At 50.4% G+C, this 22,975-nt stretch overlaps 1 protein-coding gene across 1 annotated transcript in view; it reads left to right on the forward strand.

Moving 5' to 3' along the window:
- The window catches only part of Arhgap10 (Rho GTPase activating protein 10), a 316,109-nt gene extending 293,809 nt beyond the window's left edge, over positions 1-22,300 (forward strand). Inside the window, exons 21-23 of the mRNA XM_045131477.1 lie at positions 10,050-10,202; positions 12,276-12,367; positions 21,602-22,300. Coding sequence (XP_044987412.1) covers positions 10,050-10,202; positions 12,276-12,367; positions 21,602-21,690 — 334 coding nt within the window. The 3' untranslated portion in view covers positions 21,691-22,300. The remainder of the gene's footprint in view (positions 1-10,049; positions 10,203-12,275; positions 12,368-21,601) is intronic.
- The last annotated feature ends 675 nt before the right edge of the window (positions 22,301-22,975 follow it).

Here is a 22,975-nt window from a genome sequence, read left to right on the forward strand (position 1 = left end):
GTTCTGTGGACCGGGCTCTGTGGCAGATCCAGTGCCTTCTTTGGGAAGGACATGAATGCTGTCTGGTGTTGGGCGATGGGAAAAATGAATTATCCCCTCTCTGACCTTATTGAGCAGCAGGGGTCACTGGGTGGGTTCAGAGAGACCCAGGTACTTAGGCGAGTGACGTTGTGTTGGTTTGATTCAGGCATTCCCCCATAAACTGAGGTGTTCTGAACGCTAGGTTCCCAGCTGATGGAGATTTGGGAATTAACACCTCCTGGAGGCAGTGTCTTGTTGGGGGCGGGCTTATGGGTGTCATAGCCAGCTCCCCATGCCAGTGTTTGGCACACTCTCCTGTTGCTGTTGTTACCTTATGTTGGCCAGGGGGTGATGTCCACCCTCTGCTCATGCCATTGTTTTCCCCTGCCATCGTGGAGCTTCCCCCTCGAGCCTGTAAGCCAAAATAAACCCTTTTCCCACAAGCTGCTCTTGGTCGGGTGATTTCTGCCAGCAATGCGAACCTGACTGCAGCAGACTTCTCAGGAAGAGGAAATGACTGAGCGGGGGAGCGTATTGCCTTGCTCTGAGCTCATGGCAGCCTTTTTAGTTCTCGGTTAGCGCCTCTCTGCACCTTTAAGGGGTCTGGGGATCAGAGGGGCTTGATCCTGTATCTCCAGTGTAGGCTCATGGCTCAGAGTAGGTTTGATTAGATAGTTATCCTCTTTGAGTTTCTTAGCATCATGAACATCGGGGACTGCGGGCCTCCAGGCTCGTTTTCTGTGGCTTTGTAAAAGCTGTGTCATCTGAACACTCCTATCAGCTTGTGGGGGGAGGGAGTGTCTGTATCCATGTAAGACAGGAAGCCATGACACAAAGGAATAGGAAACCTGATGTAACCCAGGCAGCTAGTCAGGGCACAGGTAGGAGCTGACCCCTGTCCTTTCTTTTTCTGTTACTTATGGTTCCCTTGACTCACTGCCTAGATCTGAATGACAGGTATGGCTTTCAGTAGGTCATCGCTGGTGTCTTGCAGAGGGACCGCTGACCCCCTTGTGAAGCCTTGTGGCTGTGGGCTATAGTTACCTGTGATACAGTTACCATATTCGTGATCTCCTTGCCTGAGATTTGCGGAAGAGGCCGTCTTGCCCTCTGGCAGGGCTGGGAGACTTCGACTTTTGGTAATTGCAATGCAGTAGCATCTGTAATCTTTCGCTGAGAAGTACACCTCCCTTCAGTCTCAGCCAAGCTCTTGAAGCTGGTCACAGGGCCTGTAATTATATCCATGCCATGTGTGTCTGTTCACAGCCCTTTGGGGGCACAACTCTCTCCTGTATATCTCCTTGAGTTCTTCTCTCCAACTCTGGGTGGCAACAGAGCTTTGCCAGTGTCCCACTGTACCTTCTTAGCATGATCTGCCCCCTGTGCATGGCATGTACATGTCTGAAATCATGTGTTTTTTGCTATGCTGTCATGTGCAAGTTCTGAAACTTGGAAGTGTTATTTTTAAGCTAGAACATGGGTTGCTCATATAACTTTGAAACCCCAGGATAGAAAGTGGACTTAAAAAATTTTTTTTGTTGTTTGTTTATTTGAAAGTGGGAGGGAGGGAGAGAGAGAGAGAAGAGAGAATGGGCGCGCCAGGGCTTCCAGCCACTGCAAACAAACTCCTGACGCGTGCGCCCCCTTGTGCATCTGGCTAACGTGGGTCCTGGAGAATCGAGCCTTGAACCAGGGTCCTTAGGCTTCACAGCCAAGCACTTAACCACTAAGCCATCTCTCCAGCTGGAAAGTTGACTTTTTAAAATATACATGGCTAATTTTTTTTTTTTTAACAAAAAACATTGTACACCTAAACCCTCTCTCCCTCGCCCCAATTCTGCTGAAGTGGGGTTATTGGTATTCACTGTAGGGATCAAGAGGCCTCAGTCAGGCTGTGCAGGGATGGGGAAACATGGTGTCTCAGGCTCTTCCCACCCATCCTCAGGCTGTCTCAATCTTTCCTCCCCCTCTTCTGCAATGTTTCCTGAGCCTTGGCAGGCAAGATAGAGATATGATTTAGTGCTGTTTTCTCTGCAGACACTGGACCTCTGTTGTGATGAGATTTGAGTGATCACAGTGTCTGTCTCCATTCGCTAGAACTGGTTTTCAGGTTAGCCATGAGAGTGATATTCATGTCACCACTTCCCCTGTGATGGCTTCTGAGCCTGGGCAGATGAGCTGGAGATGACCCATCTCCTGGTAGACAGTCAGCTGTCTCTTCTTGATGTATCACTGTCCGCCCCTCTCCCCATATTCTGCATTTGTAAAGTAGAACAGATGCTCCATCTAACCAAAAGTGGGAATGGTTAGAATCAGAGGGGATCAGCGTAGTCATTAGAAGGATACATTGATATGTGTATCCATTCTTCTAAGAGAAGAGTACAGGCTCTCTCTGGAGGCTGTTGGTTTCCTGTTCTAGGGAATATGGCCAGATAGGAGATCATGTGCTCTGGGTGGGTCTCATGAGAGCGGTTGTTTACCTATACCAGCTGTGTGCCACTATTGCTGGGCTGGTTGGTTTTGTGACTGGCAGGCTCTCCTGCTTAATCAATCAGTTGACAGCTGCTGTTCTCCAGCCCCTCCCAGAGCACTTTCCGGCACTGTGAGGGTCAGCTGGGGGGGAACCGGACTCCTTCTCATTTGCAGCGTGGTCACTTGATGTCCTGTGGCTGCAGACAGTGGTGTCTTCAGCAACAGGGACTCACCTTTTAGCGCTTGAAGGTAACTAAGCGTTTGGCAGTAGCCTGTATTATTTTGAGATCCTCATGTATCCCTGACCAACAGCTCACTGTGGGGGTGGCAGGTGTCTATGAGGGGAATGACCCAATTCCAGCCCTGCGAATTACCAGCCGGAGTTCATGGTTTTAGGTTAATGCTTTCTACTCTTTAATGGAGCCCTTCTGTATAGTTCCCCCACCCCCTTATTGAGGGTAATGGTTACAGACTGGTGTCCTAGAAGGAGGTTTCTGCGGGATTGATTCAGGTTGCTAGCAGGTTTGTGTATCCACTCCCCCACAGCTCTCTCCTTCCTCTATCCCCTAGATGTCCAATAGCTCTTGCTCCCTTCCCCCACTATTCCCCCCCCCCCTTTCCTATCTTCATTCTAATGCCGTGCCCTTATTGTAGATACTTAGTATGGCTTGCGGTTTCACTGGTGCTAGACCAGGTTAGGAACTGCATGTGAGAGAGGCCATGGGCATTTTTCTTGCTGAGCCTGTATGTCCTGGCTCATCGTGGTTCTTTCCAAGTCCCTCCCTCCATTTTCCTGCACGTTGGATTGCTTCACTTTTCCTTGCCGCTGAGTAGCACTCCGTTGTGCATGTGTGCCATGTCTTTATTACCAGTTCACTTGTTGATGGGCGTCTGGGCTCCTGACTATGGTAAATAGAGCAGCACATGTCTGAAGCCTGTCTTAGTTAAAGATCTGAAATAGCTGTCTTGCATTAAGTCCTGTTGGCTGGCTGTTTTTTTTTTTTTTTCTTTTCATCTCATTGTTTTTCTGTTGTTAAAAGCTTGTCTTTCTTGGTACCGTTGAAATTTATTGCTTCGTGCTCGTGAATTGAGTGGCCGTGACTTGGGCCTCCTGAGCTTTCTCCATGAGTGGAGAGACAGCGTTGCCCGGGAAAGCTTTGATCTCACAGTCACACGGGCCTGGCTTTGCCACCCTCGTCCTGCTCCCCAAGTCCTTGAACTTCTTGTGTAAGCTACTTAAGCAAACCAGGGCTTAGCAAGCTTATCCACCCACTGGAGGAAAAACATCCACCCTGCTGGAGAGTTGGGAGGTTTCAAAATACCACAGGTGATGGAGCCCAGTCTGCTGTCCTGAAAGTCCCCGGCAGCCACCTGCTGGGGGTTTTCCTAAAGCCGAGAACCTAATAGGATCTTACTTGAACTTGAGCCCAGCTTCCTGGTTCTGTCATCTGCTCACCACCACGCGGCTCAGGGAGATGATCGGTGCAGCTTTGGAGAGTCCTCGGATGTTGATCTTGAGATTTGCTCTAGCAGTTGTGGGAGGGCTCAGCCTGGCCCTTTGGGGATCCGAGAACAGTTGTGTCGTGTCACGCGGCTGAGGCGTGGCGCAGCCCCCCCCCCCCCCCCCCCCGCCCGGCTGTGGCTGTATACTGTTCTGAGCAAGATGGGCATCGCAGTGGTCACAGGTGACCCATCAAGCAGCTCGTCTTTGCAGAGAAATTCGGTGCCTTTCCTGAGCCCCGTGGTGGCCCTGTTTATCAGGTTAGGTGGCTGCTATTTTCCACACGAGAACTGAGGTGGGCGAGACATTCTCGCCAGTGGTCCTGTGGGACTGCAGCCCTCGGATCGCCACAGGCCCATAATTTCCTGCTCAGTGAGCATGCGCAAATTCACCCTTCATACCAGATACACCCATGACGGTCCTCCAGAGGGAAGGAAATGTGATTCATGGGGTACTCTCCAAGTGGAAGGTTGGCTAGAAGTATCATTCTAAAGCAGTTCTCCCTACAACAAAACCAAGAATGCCCTCCACCCAAAGTGAACTTTAGAAGATGCCACATGACAAAATGGTGGTGTTTTTTCTTGTTAAAGGAGGAAGACGTCTACCCAGGTGCCCTAGCTTCTCCCAGGTTGAGGACTAAGTGTCAGACGTGACTCTGCCCACTCTCACAAGGTTCAAGAAAACCTTTCTACTGAGCTGATCACTTAGCCAGTCTGAGAGCCATTGATTACCCGCCTAGTCTGGGTGCCACTAAATGCCTAGGTCTGTCCATCTTGCCTTCATATAGCAGTGGTCCCTGCTTGTTCACAACGCTGTTGGCCATTTTCCTCCAGCAGTTCAAGTAGTGCTTTCTGGCGCTAAATGGGCAGAGCATCTGAGAATGGGCAACGTGTGGCTTTTCAGCCTCAGGCGGGGAATCACATGGTGAGACTCACCTAACATGGCTGCAGTACTTCTTTGACGTAGCTTGCTGTGTGTTAGTGGAGACACAGCCACCAGTAAGGGCTTCGCTTATTGCACTCAGGCGTACTTCTAGCCCAGCCCAGCCCAGCCCAGGCCATTAATGATTTCTTTTCTGTTATTTTTTTCCCCTGAGGCAAGTGAGCTTAAGTCAAGGTTCCTTGATGACTCAGTACACCATCCACCAAGAGGCTCACAGCCATTCCCTGCCCTCTTCCTCAGTGCTGTCTCTGGCTAGTGACAAGCTTCCTTTATTTCATTTCAAATGCAAAGGGGAACAAGCCTAGGGAGATAGACTTGGTGGCATGGTGGAGCACAGCATCTGATGCTGGGGTAGACTGGATTAGGCTTGGATCAGAAGCAGCCTGCAATATGTCCACGTAGACAGCTGTTGTTTTTGTTTTCTCCCGCACCATCACAAAGCTGTAGGGTCTTCTCCCTGAAATGCAGGCTCGTGTTTTCCAAGCAAGAATGTTGGTTTTTCCTCCAGTGGAGCATCCTCATTGCCGAGGCAAAATGCGCCTCCTGTCTCCAGCCGCATCTTCCTCCCTGACTGCACCACCCACTCACGGAAACTTCTGTTGCCTTAGGAATGGCCACACCGATGCTCACTGTATATCTCTTCAGCAATGTTCTCCTGACCTATCCGTTTGAAGTCTTGATGTGTTTTTTTTTAGTGAAACACTCTTGTTTCTACTTGTCCCCCTGTTTTAGGAGGACACACTTCTCTGTGGAAGGCAGTGACATTGGCTGTTTATTATTTTTTTTCCGGGGGTGTGTGTGGAAGATTTGGTCTAAGTGTGTTAAGATGAGAAGACGGTGAACAGGTTTCAGCAGGGCTCTGTAATTTATTTCTGTTTTGGCAAATGTGGTTTCTGAGCATTTTAAGGATTGACTTCTTAACTCCGTTTTTGCAAACCACAGCTTTTCTTTCAGGAAACCTGTGGCACTTCAGGACTTACTGTGACTGGCCAGTCCCTCACCCTTACACAGAGTTGGCTGCTTGTGCTCGCCCAATCCTAGCACTAAAAACAGCCTCAGGGGCTGGAAAGGTGGCTCAGCGGTTGAGGCGCATGCCTGCAAAGCCCAAGGACTGGAGTTCAATTCCCCAACCCCCACACAAATCCATATACACAAAGTGTCACATGCTTCTGGAATTCCTTTGTAGTGGCTGGAGGCTCTGGTGGACCCATTCTCTCTGTATGTCTGTCTTTTCCCTTTCTGTCCCTGCTTGCAAAAAAAAAAAAAAAAAAGTCCTTAGTTATAGGGGCAGTGGGAACTGAAGCAAGTAGTTTTTTTTTTTTTTTTTTAAAGGTTTAAACTTGAGAGCATGCTCAAAGTGTCCCGTTGTTTTCTAGTACATTCAAGCTTTTTCTTATGACTTGGTCTTTAGCCCAAGGACTTTCTGAGGCACGTTCTTCTCTGAACCATAGAAGTGTTCGGAATGATGTTCTCTGGCCTCCTCAATACAATATGGCCCAGGACTGTGAAGGGTCTAGAGTCTGTCAGAGGTTTATGGATGCTGGAGAAGATTGGGGAACCCCGGCCAGAGCATTCTGCTACCCAATCACAGTAGTCAGAACGTCATTAGTATTTTTTGTCCTGTTTCCTCATTTCCCACAGGGTGATGATGCAATAGGGACCAGGTGATGCCTGTGTTGAATATAATAGGAGAAGAGCCCAGATCTTTTGGAAAAGCCCCATCATTTCTGATGGATAATTCCTGCTCTTTGCTCCAGAGAGAGAGACATGCATCCCTGTCCTCCCGAGTCTGAACCAGATTCTCAAAGATCTAGTTCAGAACCAAGGTGCCCAGTGCTGTTTAGCCTGACTGGATGTGCACCATATCACACACATGTACACACGCCGCACCACGTCACACACACGTGCATACGCCACACACCGCACCACGTCACACACACGTGCGTACACCGTACCACGTCACACACACAAGAGCAAAAAGGAAGAAAAAAGGAAAAGAACTTGACTGTAGATACCTAGCTAAGGAATAGATCTTACCTTCTGCATCTATTCTTGAGGTAACTTTCTGAAAATGAAAAGGGTGTTTTCCTCCTCTTCAAGCAAAGAAACAAAAAAAAAAAAGAGAGAGAGAAAATATGTGAGATCAATAGATAATAGCCTACCATTGATAATCATGATATTTGAAAGGCCTCTCCTTGTTTGTCTTCCCTTGGAGCTGTCCTCCCCGTGAGCAGATGGATGGCCGTCCTTTAATCTCTTTACTATTTATGGCCAGGCAGACTTGATAGGGGGTGTGGCACAACATCTCATCTCAGCCGCTGCTACCACCGCCCTCCCAGCCCTGTGAATAATTGCTGGGAGATGAAATGGCAATTGTTCCGCTGACTGTGGCCTTAAATTCTGTCAGAGCTTCACTTGTCCCCTCCTCCCTTCTGATTAGGAAGACCCATTGAAGGCTCATTTTCTCCTAAAGCACTGAGTGACTTTTGTAGCTAGGGTCAGGTCACTTGGAGATTTACAGATTCCTTGGCTTGGGAGGAAGCAAGTTTTATGACTTCCAAATGAAGGGCCAGATAGGCCAATTGTAAATAAGTTCTTCAGAGAACAATACTTTTTGATGAAGCACATGTTATTAAATATCTGCAAGCCAGTAATGGAATACTTTTTGCACCTGGTGTTGAATATCTGTTTTGGTTTCAGAACTTCAAAATTGCTTGCAAAGATGCTGGGGGAAGGCTTCATCAGGCCTGGATCTTGCCACAAAGGCAAAAGAAATAATGGACAATGTCAGAGAGCCATTAATGCCAGCCTGCCCTCTCATGTCTTGGTGTGACAGGTCTTCAGAGGACCCTGGCCTCCCCTTGATGTGGGATTTGAGGTTCAGGATGGGTCTCCCAGAAGTTGAGCCCCAAGTTTTGGCTTCTGTCCTACCTTTAACAAGGAATTAATAAAGATGGACTCAAGAAGGGTAAATTATGATTTATTACGTTTATTTAGGGGGGGTTATTTAAGGGAGATTGGAATCTAGGAAGGGAGGCTAAACACATGGGGAATGGGAAACATGCTCTCATGTGGAAACACTGCATGGTTTACAAGGTTCACTTAAGAGCAGTTGAGGTCTTTCGGAAATGTCTGGAGCAGAGCTGCGAGCACGTGGAAGATAGACCTTAGGTATATGGGCAGAGAGACTTAGAATACACATGGTGTCTGTCATGTGCTTTCCTAACGAGGGAAAATGTCAAGTCAGAGAGCAGGAAATTCAGAGGCGAAATGAGTTATGAAGAGAGAGAGCTACACTCACTGTTACCCCTGTAGCATAACTACGCAGGTGGAAAGCCTAGAGTTGGGGAGGGCACCCACGTGGGAGATTTGGTGGCCAGAGGAAAGTCACGTGTGTAATCCAAGCGCGAAGTTACCAAGCTATAAAAGGAGAGGCAAGCAGAAAAGTTTAGATTAAGAAGCAATGCTGTGTTCTCCCACGCCCAGCCCGGCTGGGTGGTGGCAGGGGCCAGACTCACGCGTGTCCGAGCAGCACAGACGCTCACACATACGCAATGAGCGTTGCACCAAGAGGAGAGAGGGAGGGGCTGGAGGGCCTCAGCCTTTATAGCGTCAGGTGCACGGGGTATGCGAGGGGAAGACTGCGGGCAGCAGGGGGCGCTGTAGATCAGTCTCTATTAGACAGGAGTTCCATTCCTGCCAAGAGTTCCATTCTTGGGCTGGAGAGATGGCTTAGCGGTTTAAGGCATCTGCCTGCAAAGCCAAAGGACCCCGGTTTGATTCTCCACGTAAGCCAGGTGCACAAGGGGGCGCCTGTGTCTGGAGTTCGTTTCCGGTGGCTGGAGGCCCTGGTGTGCCCATTCTCTTCCCCTCCCTCCCTCCCTCTCTCTCTCTCTCTCTCTCTTTCTCTCTGCCTTTCTCTCTCTCAAATAAATAAATAAATAAATAAAGTATGAAAGAATTATTTTAAAAGAGTTCCATTCTTGTATCAGAGTGAGGTGACATCTCATGGTTTTCCTTGGGCCTCCATCCCTAACTGAAATTGCCTTAACACAACAAAACCCAAACTACTCACAGTGCCTAGCAAGACCTTCCCAAGACCCTCGTAATGGGAAGAAGAGACGATGACATCAAAATGAGAGACTAACGGAGACAGGGAGGGCATATGATGGAGAGTGGAGCTGTGAAGGGGAAAGTGGGGGAGGGGAGGGAATTACCAAGGTTTGTCTGTAAGAATAGAAGTTGTCAGTGTTTGAGGGTGGCCTCAAACTCTTGGTGATCTTCCTACCTTTGCCTCCCAAGTGCTGGGATTAAAGGCATGTGCCACCACGCCCGGCTTGTGATGCACGCTTTTAATCCCAGCACTTGGGAGGCCAGGTAGGAGGAACCCTGTGAGTTTGTTTGAGGCCAGCCTGCGGCTACATAGTGAATTCCAGGTCAGCCTGGGCTACAACAAGACCCTACCTCAAAAACAACAACAAAAAAAAAAAAAAAAAAAAGAAAAGAAAAGAAAAAAGAAATGAATGGGTAAGGCCAAGTCTCTAACATACAAAGGTTCAACTTGGGGATTTGGGGCTGAATGACAGTGTGAAAATGATAGTCATTTAGTAGAAACTGTGTTCTGAAGTTTGCTCTTTTCCTGGGTGGTCACACCCAATGCTGGACAATGGCATTGAGCTGTGACTCCCAGGTGGTCATATGGCCCCATGGAGAGCCCACCATGTTCTATAGTGCTCTTCGTTGTTAAGCTAGAACATTCACTATATACCAGTGGCATTAAATGCAGTTTCCGTTTATATAGTATTTTCAGCCAAGGAACATCAGGTTTTGAAAAGCATTTGCTTTCCAGGAAAGCGATAATGGTGCTAGGTTAGACAAGATCAGACTCTCCTTCAGCCTGGAGCCGTGCGCTAGCTGTCTCAAATTTGGGGCGTGGCTAGTGCAGAAATGGTTTGGGCTGAATCCTGGGAGGGCACACAGATGGAGGCTCTGTCCCTGGGGCTCTGAGAGAGAAGGACGCTGGCCCCCTGACTGTCTGGAAGTTGAACTGTTGTGGAAATGGTGTCCTGAGACTTCACACTACTAATTCTGTATTCCCAACTTGCATCCTTAGCCCAAACCAGACCCGACCGTCTATGGTGCAGTGGCTTAACCTGCAGACTCCATCCGCGCCGAGTGCCAACCCAGCCGTCTCGCCGCCTTCGCCCGGTTCATCACCTTTCGCCCTGTCTCCTGCTGCCTCCTTAGCGGACAAGCTCCCTGAATGGTATGTCGTGGTGGCCTCAGAACTCGAACCCAGAACCTCGGGGTGAATACCAGCAACCCTACTGAGGAGGGCTCTCAGGGGGCTGGGGTTGGGGAAGAGGGGAGTGGTACAAACATCCGATTTGTTGCCCATGCAACAAAATCCCTAAAAAATAACAACAAAGAATTCACTTAGTGGCACATAAAAGGCGCTTGCTAACCTAGTATCCGCCGCCGAGGCTCTCTTGCCCTGGTTCCCCTCATGCCCTTGACTCGATGGACAATTTGTACAACCTGGTATGGGGCTGTGCCTGTGTCCAGGAACAAGTGCCGTTGTTGCTGGGTGTCCTTAGGGAACTGGTTCCGGGACCCTGACACATCCGCCAATGTGCTTGTCCTCGAAACAGCTCTTGTAAAATATTGTGGTATTTTCATTTGACCCGCATTAACCTTCCCCCTGCCCCCGGGTACTTTAAATGGTCTTTGCATCATTTTAATATCTAGTAGGACATAGATGCTTGGTAACAGTTGTCACAATGTGCTGTTCAAGGGATGATGGGAAGAAGAAAAACCTCTACAAGTGGCCTGGTACAGATAGAGCATTCTGTTTTCATTTACGAGAGAGAATCGGCACGTGAGGGCCTTCACCACTGCAAAGGAGCTCTCGACATGTGCATCACCATGTGCATCTGGCTTACATGGGTTCTGGGGAGTCAGACCTGGGTCCTTTGCAGGCAAGCACCTTAACCACTATGACATCTCTCCAGTCCTATAGCATTTCTTATGTATTGTATTTATTCATTGGAGAGAGAGAGAGAGAATGAATATGGGCGCACCAGGGCTTCTAGCCACTGCAGACAAACTCCAGATGTATGTGTTACCCTGTGTTGCATCTGGCTTCATGTGGGTCGTAGGGAATCGAACCTGGGTCCTTCGATTTTTGCAGGCAAATGCCTTAACCACTAAGCCATCTCTGCAGCCCCACATACAGTAGTTTTAAACATCCACTTTCAGTCCATGGTTGGTTGAATCTGCAGATGTGGGTTCCGCGGCTACACAGTGCTGACTGCAGGATCCTCTGGGGTATTTCTCTCATCCGAGCCCCTTGGAACCTACTCTGTCTTTTGGTCCTGCCTGTACATTTTTAAAATGAGATGCTTCAGAAGAGGTGTTTTTCTTTGAAAAGATATTTATTGAACAGAGACAGAGAACACGGCTGTGTGCCGGGCCCTCTTGCCACTGCAAACAAGCTCCAGATGCATATGCCCTTTTCTGCATTTGGCTTTACTTGGTAAACTGAACCAGGACCATCAGGCTTTGTAAGCCAGTGCCTTTAACCACTGAGCCATCTCCTCAGCCCTGGAAGAACTTCTATGCAGCATAAAGGCACATTCTTTATTTAAAAGGAAGCCACGGTGGAAACTGGAAATGTTAACCTCTGTGGCTACTTCATGACCAAGTTGTGTAGTGGACAGAGGAGCTGGCCTTCAGCAAGCCCACTCGCGTGAGCACCTGCTGTGGTTCTTGCCACCAGTGCCTGCCATTGCTTTCCTCTTGCTGTGGTCTGGACCTGGCCTGCTATAGCTTCCATCCTCTCCCAGGGGGCCCTTCTCCCACGCTAACCTAGAGGAAATATGGATGAGCTGGGAGAGGGTAAGCCTTGTGTGCCCTTCAGGAGGCAGAGGCTGTAAACGCAGGAGACCTAAATGAAGACGCTTCCAGGTGGGCTTCACACCCAGGATCACTGGAAGCTTGTCTAAGAGGGCATCACTTCCCCCAATGTAGAGCTGAAGTTCTCGGGGGTAAGCCTGCCCTGGGCTTCCTCAGTGCTGAATGGTGGGAAGAGACATCCCGCCAAGTAGGGCTCAGTGACAGCTCCTCACGAGGCTCCCTAGGGAGAGGGTTGTATGGGTAACCCATCATTTCCATGAAAATCGCCAGGGGTGGTTTTGCCTGATGTTCCTGTCCCTGTTCATTTCTTATTCAGAAGGACTTGCCCCACTCTTGACATGTGAGACCTGGGAAGATGGGGAGCGGGGTGGCGGGTTGTCACATCCCTGTCTCTGGGGTTCTCATGGTTTCCTTCTCTCTGCAGCGTTATCAGTCGCAAGGCCCGGGCAGTGTACCCCTGCGAGGCAGAACACAGCTCAGAATTATCATTTGAAATAGGAGCAATTTTTGAGGACGGTAAGTGGTACCAGGAGTCCCGGGGTGGCGGCGTTTATCGGCCTCAGGTATCACCCAGTGACCCTCATGCCGTCACCAGGGTGTTTCGACAGTGTGTCAGTGGCTAGCCGACCCCTGGGCTCCACCCCGAGCTTCGGGGACTGTGTTGATGGTGGTCACAGGGCGCTTCTGCTGTGGTCTGGCTTATCGTCCAGCCCTTGTGACTGCTCTGGGTGTCCATCCAAGTTACTTCTTCTGGTTCAAAGAAGCCAGTTCCACGTGGAGCTCAGTGTTTCTGACTGGTACCTGTGTCTCCCCAGTTCCCTAACCCAGTCCCTGAATGGCTCAGGTCAATCCGTGAACAGCCCTATCCTCAAAACGCTCACGATTTCTCATCTCTGCTTTGCATTTTGCTGACTTGAAGAGTGTGTGACTCTCCTGACAGTGGCGTTGAATTTGCATATTACACAAGGGTGTGGATTTTCATTAAAAATAAGGTGTGCTTAACATTCACACACTGGCATCTACAAGCTACGCCTGGTTTAATATTTTACAAATTTCTCCTATGGTTTTAGTGTATGTATGTGTCCCTCCTTCCCTCCTCCCTCTCTCCCTCCCTCTCTCTCTCCCTCTCTTTCAATCTCTCTCTCAATCTCTCTCTCTCCCTTTTTCTCTCTCTCTCTCGACTTCTTCCTTCCCTTGCCTTGCTCATTATGAAATTCATTGGTTGCTGTGGAAACAGTGATGTCGTGTGTGGGTGGAGCGCCCCAAAAGAGTTCTTGGGAAGTAGGGGTTGCTGGAGTGGAATGGCTGATTAGCCAGGATGTTTGGAATCAGGGGAACCTATCACTGCGGTGCACAGTGGTATTATCAGTGATGCAGCATTTGTTGAGGTTGCTATATAGAAAGCCCGTTGCCTCATTCAGAAGAGACCTGTATATGTGTGTGGTACGTGCTCCTGAGCACCAGGGATTCCTGGCAACAGAAAACAAACCACACCCCACTTACAACAGGATCATGCTTTGTGGAGGCATTTTGGTTTGGGGATGGAAGCATTATCATTCTATATCACCATGACACACATCCAGATAATGTGGTAAGGAAAGTGGGGAGGCATGGCTGCCCCCCTCTAAGCCCCCTCCCATGTTGACATAGCACGCAGTGCAAGGGGAGGTTGACATGGTCGCATTGAGTGGCATCCACATAAGATAATTGGTGACATTCTCATTTGTGTGACTAAGCCTCTGAGGTCCCCTGCTTCATGGTGCTCATGATAATAACCTCAGTAGAAAGTGTGTCTCCTAAGGACACCTTAAGTGTGCAGGGGGTACAAATGGACATTCCTTGGCCAAGTCTGAGGTGGGGTGGCCTTGGCTTGATTAATTAACAATGTCATCACAGACCCAGATACTCCCTATGTCTGCTGGGCATTCTTAGTTGCAGGTTGGGGCCTTTTTTTGCTGTGCCTAGTGGGGTGAGAAGATGGCCTTGGTTCCGTGTCACACTTAACTGCAGGAAACCAGGATGCCTCCTCCTGTGTCTCTCTCTTATAATAATGAGAAAACTGTTCCAGAACCTTTTTCTGAGTTTATTTGCCTTTACTTCTCTCTAGTCATCTTTCTCCTCACTCTAAACCCATTACCAGTGAGGACCACATTGGGCACACACCGCCTCCTTTGGGAACACAGCTTTGCGAACCGAGGTCTGCACTTAACTAATCCTGGGTCTGTCAGCTTGGATGGAAGGGGGGGAGAAGGCTGACCTAGGGCTCAAGTCCTCCGCTCCAAAAGCCCTCAGGGACTTACAAGAGTCTTCCCAAACCAACAAGAGTGTGCCTTTGCACATATACCTGCGTGCTTATGGATACGCACATGTGTGCACACACGCATACATGTCAGGACCTCTGTTAGTGAAGGGCGAGGTGGCTGACGGCGGGAAGCTGTGCTTGACACCAGAGAGTTCCTCTAAGAGCAGAACCTCCTCGCTTTCTATAGAGCCCATAGGTACCCTGTGCACCAGTCTTCAGGGATGTCTACCAGGCCAGCATGGTGTCAGGGTGGCTTTGAGCACTGGACACTTGGGACGCATACTGCCGGCCGTCAAGCCACGCTGGGCCCATTGCAGTGTGCCGCGGATGTGGCCGCGTGTTCAGCCAGGTCACGCCCCCCTTGGCCGCAGCGCTCTGCAGGGCTGCTTTCCAGCTCCGTCTAGACTTGCTGGCCGTGGCACCCAGGGTGTCTCAGTAGTTCCTCAGCTCCTCCCCATGCCTGGATACTCCAAAAAGGTCAGCTTGCTATGTTGACACCCATCCCTACCCAAGTATGTGAGCGTCTCATTTTCTAGGAGCTCCGTGTCACATAGGTGCTTCCTCCAGTCTTTCATCGTGGGGCATGTGAGCTTAACTGAAAGTTTTCAGAGTTGGCACACTGAGACTTGCCATTCTCCCCCCCCCCCCCGCCCCACCCAAGGTAGGGTCTCGTTCTAGCTCAGGCTGACCTGGAATTCACTATGGAGTCTCAGGGTGGCCTTGGACTCATGGCGATCCTCCTACTTCTACTTCATGAATGCTGGGATTAAAGGTGTGCGCCACCACTCCTGGCCAAGACTAGCAGTTCTTTAGAGGCAGTGCTTAAAGGGCACAGTGAACTGCAGCCTGCAGTAGCATATTCTTTTTGTTTTAGCTTTTTAAAATTTATTTGACTGGGGGAGGTAGATAGAGAGAATGGGCACACCAGGGCCTCCATCCACTGCAAACGAACTGTAGGCACACATGCCAGCTTGTGCATCTGGCTTATGTGGATCCTGGGGACTCGAACCGGGGTCCTTAGGCTTCATAGGCAAGCACCTTAACCACGAAGCCGTTCCTCCAGTCTGCGGGTCATTCTTCTTTGTTCCACTTTATCTTCAGCTTCTGTGGCTGGTGCTCACTCAGAACTTGCTGGCGAAGCCCTTCCTGGGGTGGCTGGATGCATCCTCCCTTCGGACAACCAGTGTGGAGCAAGACAGGCAGGTCATATGACCCCAACTTCTGTGAAGCCACACAGGACTCCCAAGAGGTCACTGTTGACAGGAGCGTAGACTAGTAACGGCACCTTTAAGACATCCAAGATATTTCTTCCTGTGCTGTTATCCATCTGGAATATTCCAGCATTCTCTGGGGCTGACGAACCCCAGAAATACATTTTGCTTGTGGCCTTGGGGTTGCCAGACCCTCTAGTCAGATTGTGAGTGGTGGTCACCCCAGGGCTGGCCAGCAGGGCTGAGGGCCTGCCATGTTGGACTCTCAGGAGTCGGCCTGAGTGCAGCGGCGGCCAGGCTCTTGGTTGACTTCCATAGGTAGAGACCATGTCTCCATTGCCCGGGCAGCCAGCATGGCCCAGATTAGTCCTTAAAAGCCTTTGTGTGGGCTGCCTAAATGGCTTAGCCATTAAGGCCTTTGCCTGAGAAGCCTAAGGACCCAACTTCGATTCCCCAGTACCCACATAAGCCAGATGCACAAGGTGGTGAATGTGTCTGGAGTTCATTTGTAGTGACCAGAAGCCCTAGCGTGCCCATTCTCTTATCTGGCACATGCTCTCTCTCACACAAAATTAATAAATTAAAAAACAAGAAGCATCTGTAGGATAAACTCTGTGTCCAGCTCACGGAATAGTCCTGGATTTACTGGTTGGCATTCTCAGGAGAGCTGGTCACAGGCAGCCGTCACCGCCTCACAGTTTCACTTCCAGATGTCGTCTTAACATGGGGCCGTCATAGAAAAATGCCAGGTGCCGGGATGACTGTGCATATATGACACTGTTTAAACAAGATGCATAGAATGTTGTTTCAGATATGGCCTTGTGGGATAGAAGTATCTCGGCAATAAGAAATACGGCATTTGAGCTCCTGATCTCCTGGGGCAGGGAAGGATGTGACATGGAAAGCTAGGTCAGTGCCCACAGATGCATGCACTAGGCTGGGGGCACCTCACAAGGTGAGGCTGGGCTATGTGTTCTGTTCTCTTGAAGCCTCAGTGGGTTCTGTTGTCATTATTGCCGCCGCCGCCGCGTTTCTCACCAGGCCAGGCTGGCCTCCAGCTAATGGTGATGCACCTACCTGAGCCTCCCCGGTGCTGGGATTAAAGGCGTGGGCCACCAGCCCTAGCTAAACGATCAGCTTCTCTCTCAGTGTTTTAAATACCTGGCACCTGGGTGGAGTTTGCATTATTCCAGAAAAAAAATGAAAACCCAGAGTCTAGATTCTGTCGTGAGTACAGCTTCTCACAAGTTGTCACCACCTCCAGGGTCCCTGTTGTTACAGGATGGTGAATCATCCAGATGTCACTTCAGACCTATTATGAAACAGGGTGGGGGGGGGGAAGCGAGAAAAAGACTGTGATGTTGGTGGGTATGTAGAGAAATGGGAACCCTTGTGCATTGCTACTGGGAATGTAGAGGGCACAGCTGTGTGGAAGACAGTGTGGTCGTTTCTCAAGAAATCAATAACAGAATCACATATGTTGTGAAAAGAAGTAAAAGGGATGCTGGCAGGTAATTGTATACTGGTATTCTTAGCAGTGTGATTTACAATTGCCCAAAGGTAGAAACAAGCCAGATGTCCTTAAACAGATAAAGAAAATGCGGCAGGTACATACATAGGAATACCACTCAGCTGCACAAAGAATGAAATTTGGACTCACAGAACATCATGAATGAATCTCGAATCCATGCTGAGTGAAAACTGCAAGCCCCAAAGGGACAAATACATGATTTTATTTATGAGAAAAATCTAGATTCTTTTAAAAATATTTTATTTATTTATTTGAGAGAGAGGGAGAGTGAGAGAGACAGAGACAGAGACAATGAGTGTGCCAGTACCTCTAGCCACTGCAAACGAGCTCCAGGAGTCCGTGCCACCTTGTGCATCTGCCTTTATGTGGGTACTGGAGAATCGAGCTTGGGTCCTTAGGCTTTGTAGGCAAGTACCTTGACTACTGATACATCTCTCCAACCCAGAAAGATCTAGATTCTTAGACAAATAAAAGGATAGAGGTCACCAGCAGACTTCTATGTAGAATACAGCCCAGGAGAGGGCCCATAGGAAATGACAAAAACTGGGACCACCCTGTCTTTTGACCATAGCAGTGGGAAAGAAGATGGCGTCCATGTGGCAGGCACGTTTCTCTGGAGGAAGCCCTTGGGACTTTCCCAGCCTATTTTGTCAGGGCTCTTGCTGTCGTTAGCCCCTCTCTGACATGGCAAAGGTGACTAAATGACACATCTTGCTACGCTCTTCTCAGATGAGCTGTGGGGAGTTTGGGGGTCTTGCCTGGCATCTACTCTTTCCTGGGAAGGCACATGTGGTGGGTGGGGCAGGCATTTGAGGGTGTAGAGGCAGGTTGGCTCAGGAAGTCTGAGCCCTGGGGGCCTGAGCCCAGACTCTCTCTAAGGCAATTCCGAATCCAGCAACCGGAACCCTAACTGTTACCTGTCCAATGCTGATTTCTGAATTTTCTTTTAAAGACTGTCCTAGACAGGGCCTTTGCCACCACTGCAGGTCCCTGGTGCCCTCCCGTCCCATGCCTCTCTGCCTCTGTTTTTTTAAAAATAAGTATTTATTTATTTATATCATCTGTTTGAGGAGGAGAAAGAGAATATGGGCCTCCAGCCACTACAAACGGAGCTCCAGATGTGTGTGCCACCATGTGCATCTGGCTTACGTGGGTTCTGGGGAATGGAGCCTGGGTCCTTAGGCTTTGTGGGCAGGCGCCTCAACCGCGAAGCCATGTCTCCAGTGCTCCCCCAGCTTCTGGTCTGTTTTAGAGGTGCCTGAGAGCCCTGCACCTCATGACCCTGCTGATGGTGGGGCTGAGCTGTAACCCCAGCTGTGGTCGGGGATATTCTGGACAGGCAACGTCTTTTTAATCAAGGACTCAGGTTCTGTATTCGGAGCCAGCTCTTGCCTTCAGTCTCTCACAGTCCACGGGCCCTTTCAGACAAGAGGTCACACTGTCTAAAGGCGACTTTGACCAGCACCCCTGTTGTCCTCCTGCTCCCACTGGTTCTCTGCTCTTCCCTTCCCTGCTCAGCCATGAAGAGCTGAACTGCATGGTTTCTCAGGAGCAGGATATTTAGGGTTATTTTGATTGGCTAGAGGGTTTCTTAAACTTGTTTGGTATGGCAACATAGTCACATACCCTCTCACAACTTCTTGGCAAGTAGGAAAGTTATTTAGTGCTGAGGCAAAAATAAAAATACCCAACCCATCCCCCACACTTGTGTGTGTGGGTGGATGGGGGGCTTGGCACACGGGCCTGTCAAGAAGCAAGAAGGGACCGGTGTGCTGATGTCCTGGGGGAGGCAGGGCACCTCACCAAAGGGATCTTGGCATGTGGAAACCGATGCTCAGTATTTACAGGTTGAATGACGGGTGAATAAAGCTAATGTATTTATTTTATTTATTTTTGTTTGTTTATTTGAGAGTGATGGGGGGGGCAGAGAGCAAGAGAGAGAATGGGCATGCCAGGGCCTCCAGCCACTGCAAACGAACTCCACATGCGTGCACCCCCTTGGGCATCTGGCTAACGTGGGTCCTGGGGAATCGAGCCTCAAACTGGGGTCCTTAGGCTTCACAGGCAAGTGCTTAACCACTAAGCCATCTTTACAGCCCAAGCTAATTTGTTTTGCTCTTGAAGGAATACGTTTGTATTGGAATTGGCAGGGCAGGAGCATCGCACTTGGTATCAGTGGTCTCATTTTAATGGTTGTGACAACTTCTAGTGAGCCCTCGCCAGCTTTCCCTGAGAAGTGAACCTGGAGGCTCGGAGAGGTTGAGCCAGTCATCCCGGTTCCACAGTCACCAAGGAGCCGGAGCTGGTCTCATTGCCATTACATTCTTGTCTTTTCAAGTCAAGGTCTCTTTTCCTCTATGGGAGGTGCTGTTTACACCTGACACTGCCTGGGAGGTCAGGATTGTCCAGAGACGGGGAACCCCCAGGGGGCAGGGGAGGGTGGGTTGACTTAAGGAATCGGTTCACTTGGAATTGGTGTCTGTGGGACTGGTGAATGCAGTAGCGGCAGGGCCGGCTGGCCGAGAGGAGGCAAATCACGGTCTGGAGTCCAAAGGTGCCACTGGCTGCGTCCTCAGAGCCTCAGATGCTTGGATGAGACCCCTCGCCTAGCTAGCTTTATCCGACGTTACAGACCTAGCCATTATGCCCCTAGAGAACTGACCAGAACCTTACAGAATCATTTAGGACAGTGTTTCCCAGACCCCAGCCTAGCCAGATAAAGACCCCCAAGATTAACCATCACATGGCCATGGGACGGGGGTTTGAGATCTGGGAGGGTAGGAGACGTCCTGATCTCCACCTGCAGCTTCCAGACGGCTTTCCTGGTGCTCGGCTGGCGTTGCTCCGCACGCTGCCAGCCTATTCCACCTGCTGCCCTCTGGGTCTTTCCAGGCTCTTGGGTTGAACGAGCCCTCCTTGGTTCCCTGTTTGACCAGCGATGTTTGTCGGTGAAGGCTGAGGGTGCGAATGCCTGGCCAAGCCCCAGTTTCCAACTTAAGCATCCCTTTTACTGCCGTTGGGCAGCTGTCTTCCTCACTAGCCCGGCCTTCTATCAGTTCCTAGTCTCTTGTGTGCAAGTGTGTGTGTGTGTGTGTGTGTGTGTGTGTGATCAGAAGAGATTCTAGCCAGCAGACAGTGGTCAGCAGTCTCTCTCAGTGGCTTGTGTGTTGAATGTAGTCATGCTCCTTACAGTCCTAGGGTCTTAGCAACTGGATCACGTGGATGAGGCCTTCAGATATCTTGCCCTTAGACACAAGGTTGCGGTAAAGGTCACCAATGAAGCAAGTGACTTGGTGCCAGATCACCTTAAGAGCGCATCTGAATCCTTTGCGTATCACACAAATGATTATGCGTGAGACCCTGTGTTGAGTGCCGGGGACCGTGAGTTCACAAAGGCAGGTTGTACGCTCTCATGTGTATTAAGAGTTTCATGATCTGTCTTACACATGGAATATATGAGGCATGGGGCTGATCTGGTCTGGAATGGGGGGGCAAGGCGGATATCTGAGGCATGAGTTGGAACTGCCCAGACACGGGTGGGGTGGGAGAAGGGAGCACTCAGGGCTGAGGGGAGCAATGACATAGAAACTTGCAGTTAGAAATTCAGCAGGAGCTATCAGAAAGCCGAGGTGACGTGGGCAGGGGTATGTCCAAGAAAGGAGTGAGTGAATGGCAGCCTTGTTGAAAAGAATACTTTGAGGTGGATTCTTGCTCTCTTCCAAACTGAGGTCACATACAGGTGGGCCACCAACTCAGTTTGCTGAATGGAAGTCAGCATTCACAATACCACAGGATAAAGCATGGTGAGGGGAAGTGTGTGGTGGGCGTGTCCCCATTGGAGTTTTTGGTATAAAATAGGCCTCATGGATTATCATCTGAAGCTGCCTTTCGGAGCCATCTTGGTACCTGGGTCTTGTACCCTTCCTCCCTTGAGGGATGTGGTTGTGGCCCATTAAATGGCTCCACATTTGATTTTCAGATGTTGCTGTCCAGGGCCTGGACCCATGGCCTTTGCCGGCCGTGCTGTGCATTCTCGTGTGTCCATCACAAGTACTGATGGACACTTTTGGTGTGCCAGGCGCTGTGCCCAGACATGAAGGGCCTGGCCCTGCCGATAGGAGCGGTCAGACTAATGTCTGCACGATGCCTGTGAGAACTGAGAAGAGTCAGGGCCGTTCCTCCTCCACCCACCCACCCCAGGGGAGCCATCCCCTTGGCCTCTCATGATACATGTTACCTGGTGAGGGGGGGAGGGGTGTGCGGAAGGCTTTTCATGGGAAAAGGCCTGAAGGCCCAGGCAGAGCTGAGGAATGGGAGGGCCTGGTGGAGCAGTGGGCAGCGTCCCACGTATCAGACCATTGAGACGTGTGGGCTTCACTTGAAGCAGGGGGAATGATTTGCTCTGTCTGCCCTGTGTTCTAGAAAGTTTGCTGAGTGACTGCACAGTGAGTTAGATGGGCCAGATTAGAAGCTGGGCACTAGAGTTTTTTTTTAATAGGAAGACAGGGGAGCATGGTGGTAGCCAGTCTTGGACAGAGCCCGTCAGACACCCTCATGACACCTGTGTGATGATGCGTCCCAGAGAGAGCTCCATTCTCCACTGGCCACTCGCTGGGCTGTGTGTGTGAGAGAGAGAGAGAAGTATGGTGAACACTTAACAAGCACTTGAGGGCACACTTGTCAAAGTAACCTCTCTTCCTTTTCAGTGCAAACCTCAAGGGAGCCTGGTTGGCTGGAAGGGACCCTGAATGGCAAGAGGGGCCTCATTCCACAGAACTACGTCAAGCTGCTGTAGCTCTTAGCCTTGGTCCCTGCTGACCCTGGCACCCATACACGCACCTGGGAGCCGCACCCACATGCCACATCCGTGCTCGGCAACCACGGATCACCACGGGAACTCACCGCTCGGGACCGGGCGGGCCTGAGCCACAGGAGCTGCCTGCCGGCGTCCACTGCACGGGCCTCGCGTCTGCCAAGCACGGAGGCTTGTGATCGTCAATTGTCCAGCCCCAGGAACGCAGGGGAGGCAGCCCTCACGGGCGACAAGGGACCTGCTCTCTGTGCACCTGCTATTGGGCTGGAAAAGAAATTGTACCGTCCCCTGGATTATGTGTGAGAACATGTGTGGCCCTGGTGGCTGAGGTGTGGAGGAGTTGGTCTTAGTCTATAGGGAAGCAGAGAGATGCTCTTTTTTTTTTTTTTTTTTTTCTTAATCTGCTTCTTCTTGCCCACTCCACTGGGGAGGGGGTCCCACTCATTATCCACACTGAACTTGCCAGCATGCTTTTGACAAGCCTTTTCCACGTGTTCCTCGTCTGGGTCCTGTTTGCTCCGTGCCACCTTGTTGCCCCAAGGTGTGCCCTCCCCCCATCTGTAAATGAAATAAAATGTAATTTACTATTCAACGTATGTAGCCTAATGTGGGGAAGCGATGGTGGCAGTTCATTTCCCGTGGGATGGGTCGGTCATGGTTTGGCATTCCAGAGGGCAAACCATTTTCCTCTGATGTTGGCACCCACAGGTAAGATGTATTGACGCGGAGCCTGGCTTATCTGCAGCATGGGTGGTGGGTGGCCCTCCTTGATGTGAACTCCCAAGAGGGTTCCTTCAGCCTCCTACCGGGGACCTTCTCGCACACGGATGGCGAGGCGCAAGGGCTGGAGTTGCTGGTGGCCTCGTTGGGTAAATCTCTCCCACACCACTCAACATGCCTCCACCGTCCGTGCCTCAGTACTTAACGAGGCCTGGCTCTGGGGAGGCCTGGCTGGCAGCTCAGGAGCCCAGCCCTTTCTGGGGGAAGTCACCCTGCTCCATTCTCCCTCATTCTCCCAACTCAGGGTGTGGGTGCAGCCAGTCTTTTCAGAGAAGGCGGGGTCTCCTCATGGAGGGAGCTCACTGTTAGTGGCCTTGTGATACTGAAGCCTGAACCCCCTATGCAGCTGGGGCCAGGGGTGCTGGTGTGTCTCTCAAATGCATGGGACCTGTCTTGGCTTATTGTCTCTCGGGATGTCCAAAAGGGAAGATACTGTATTGTCTCCCTCACAGGTGACCGATCCAAGTGTCCTGCTCTCCCAGCTCTG

Source organism: Jaculus jaculus, chromosome 12 (genome assembly GCF_020740685.1).
Source record: "Jaculus jaculus isolate mJacJac1 chromosome 12, mJacJac1.mat.Y.cur, whole genome shotgun sequence".
In the NCBI taxonomy this organism is placed as follows: Eukaryota; Metazoa; Chordata; class Mammalia; order Rodentia; family Dipodidae; genus Jaculus; species Jaculus jaculus.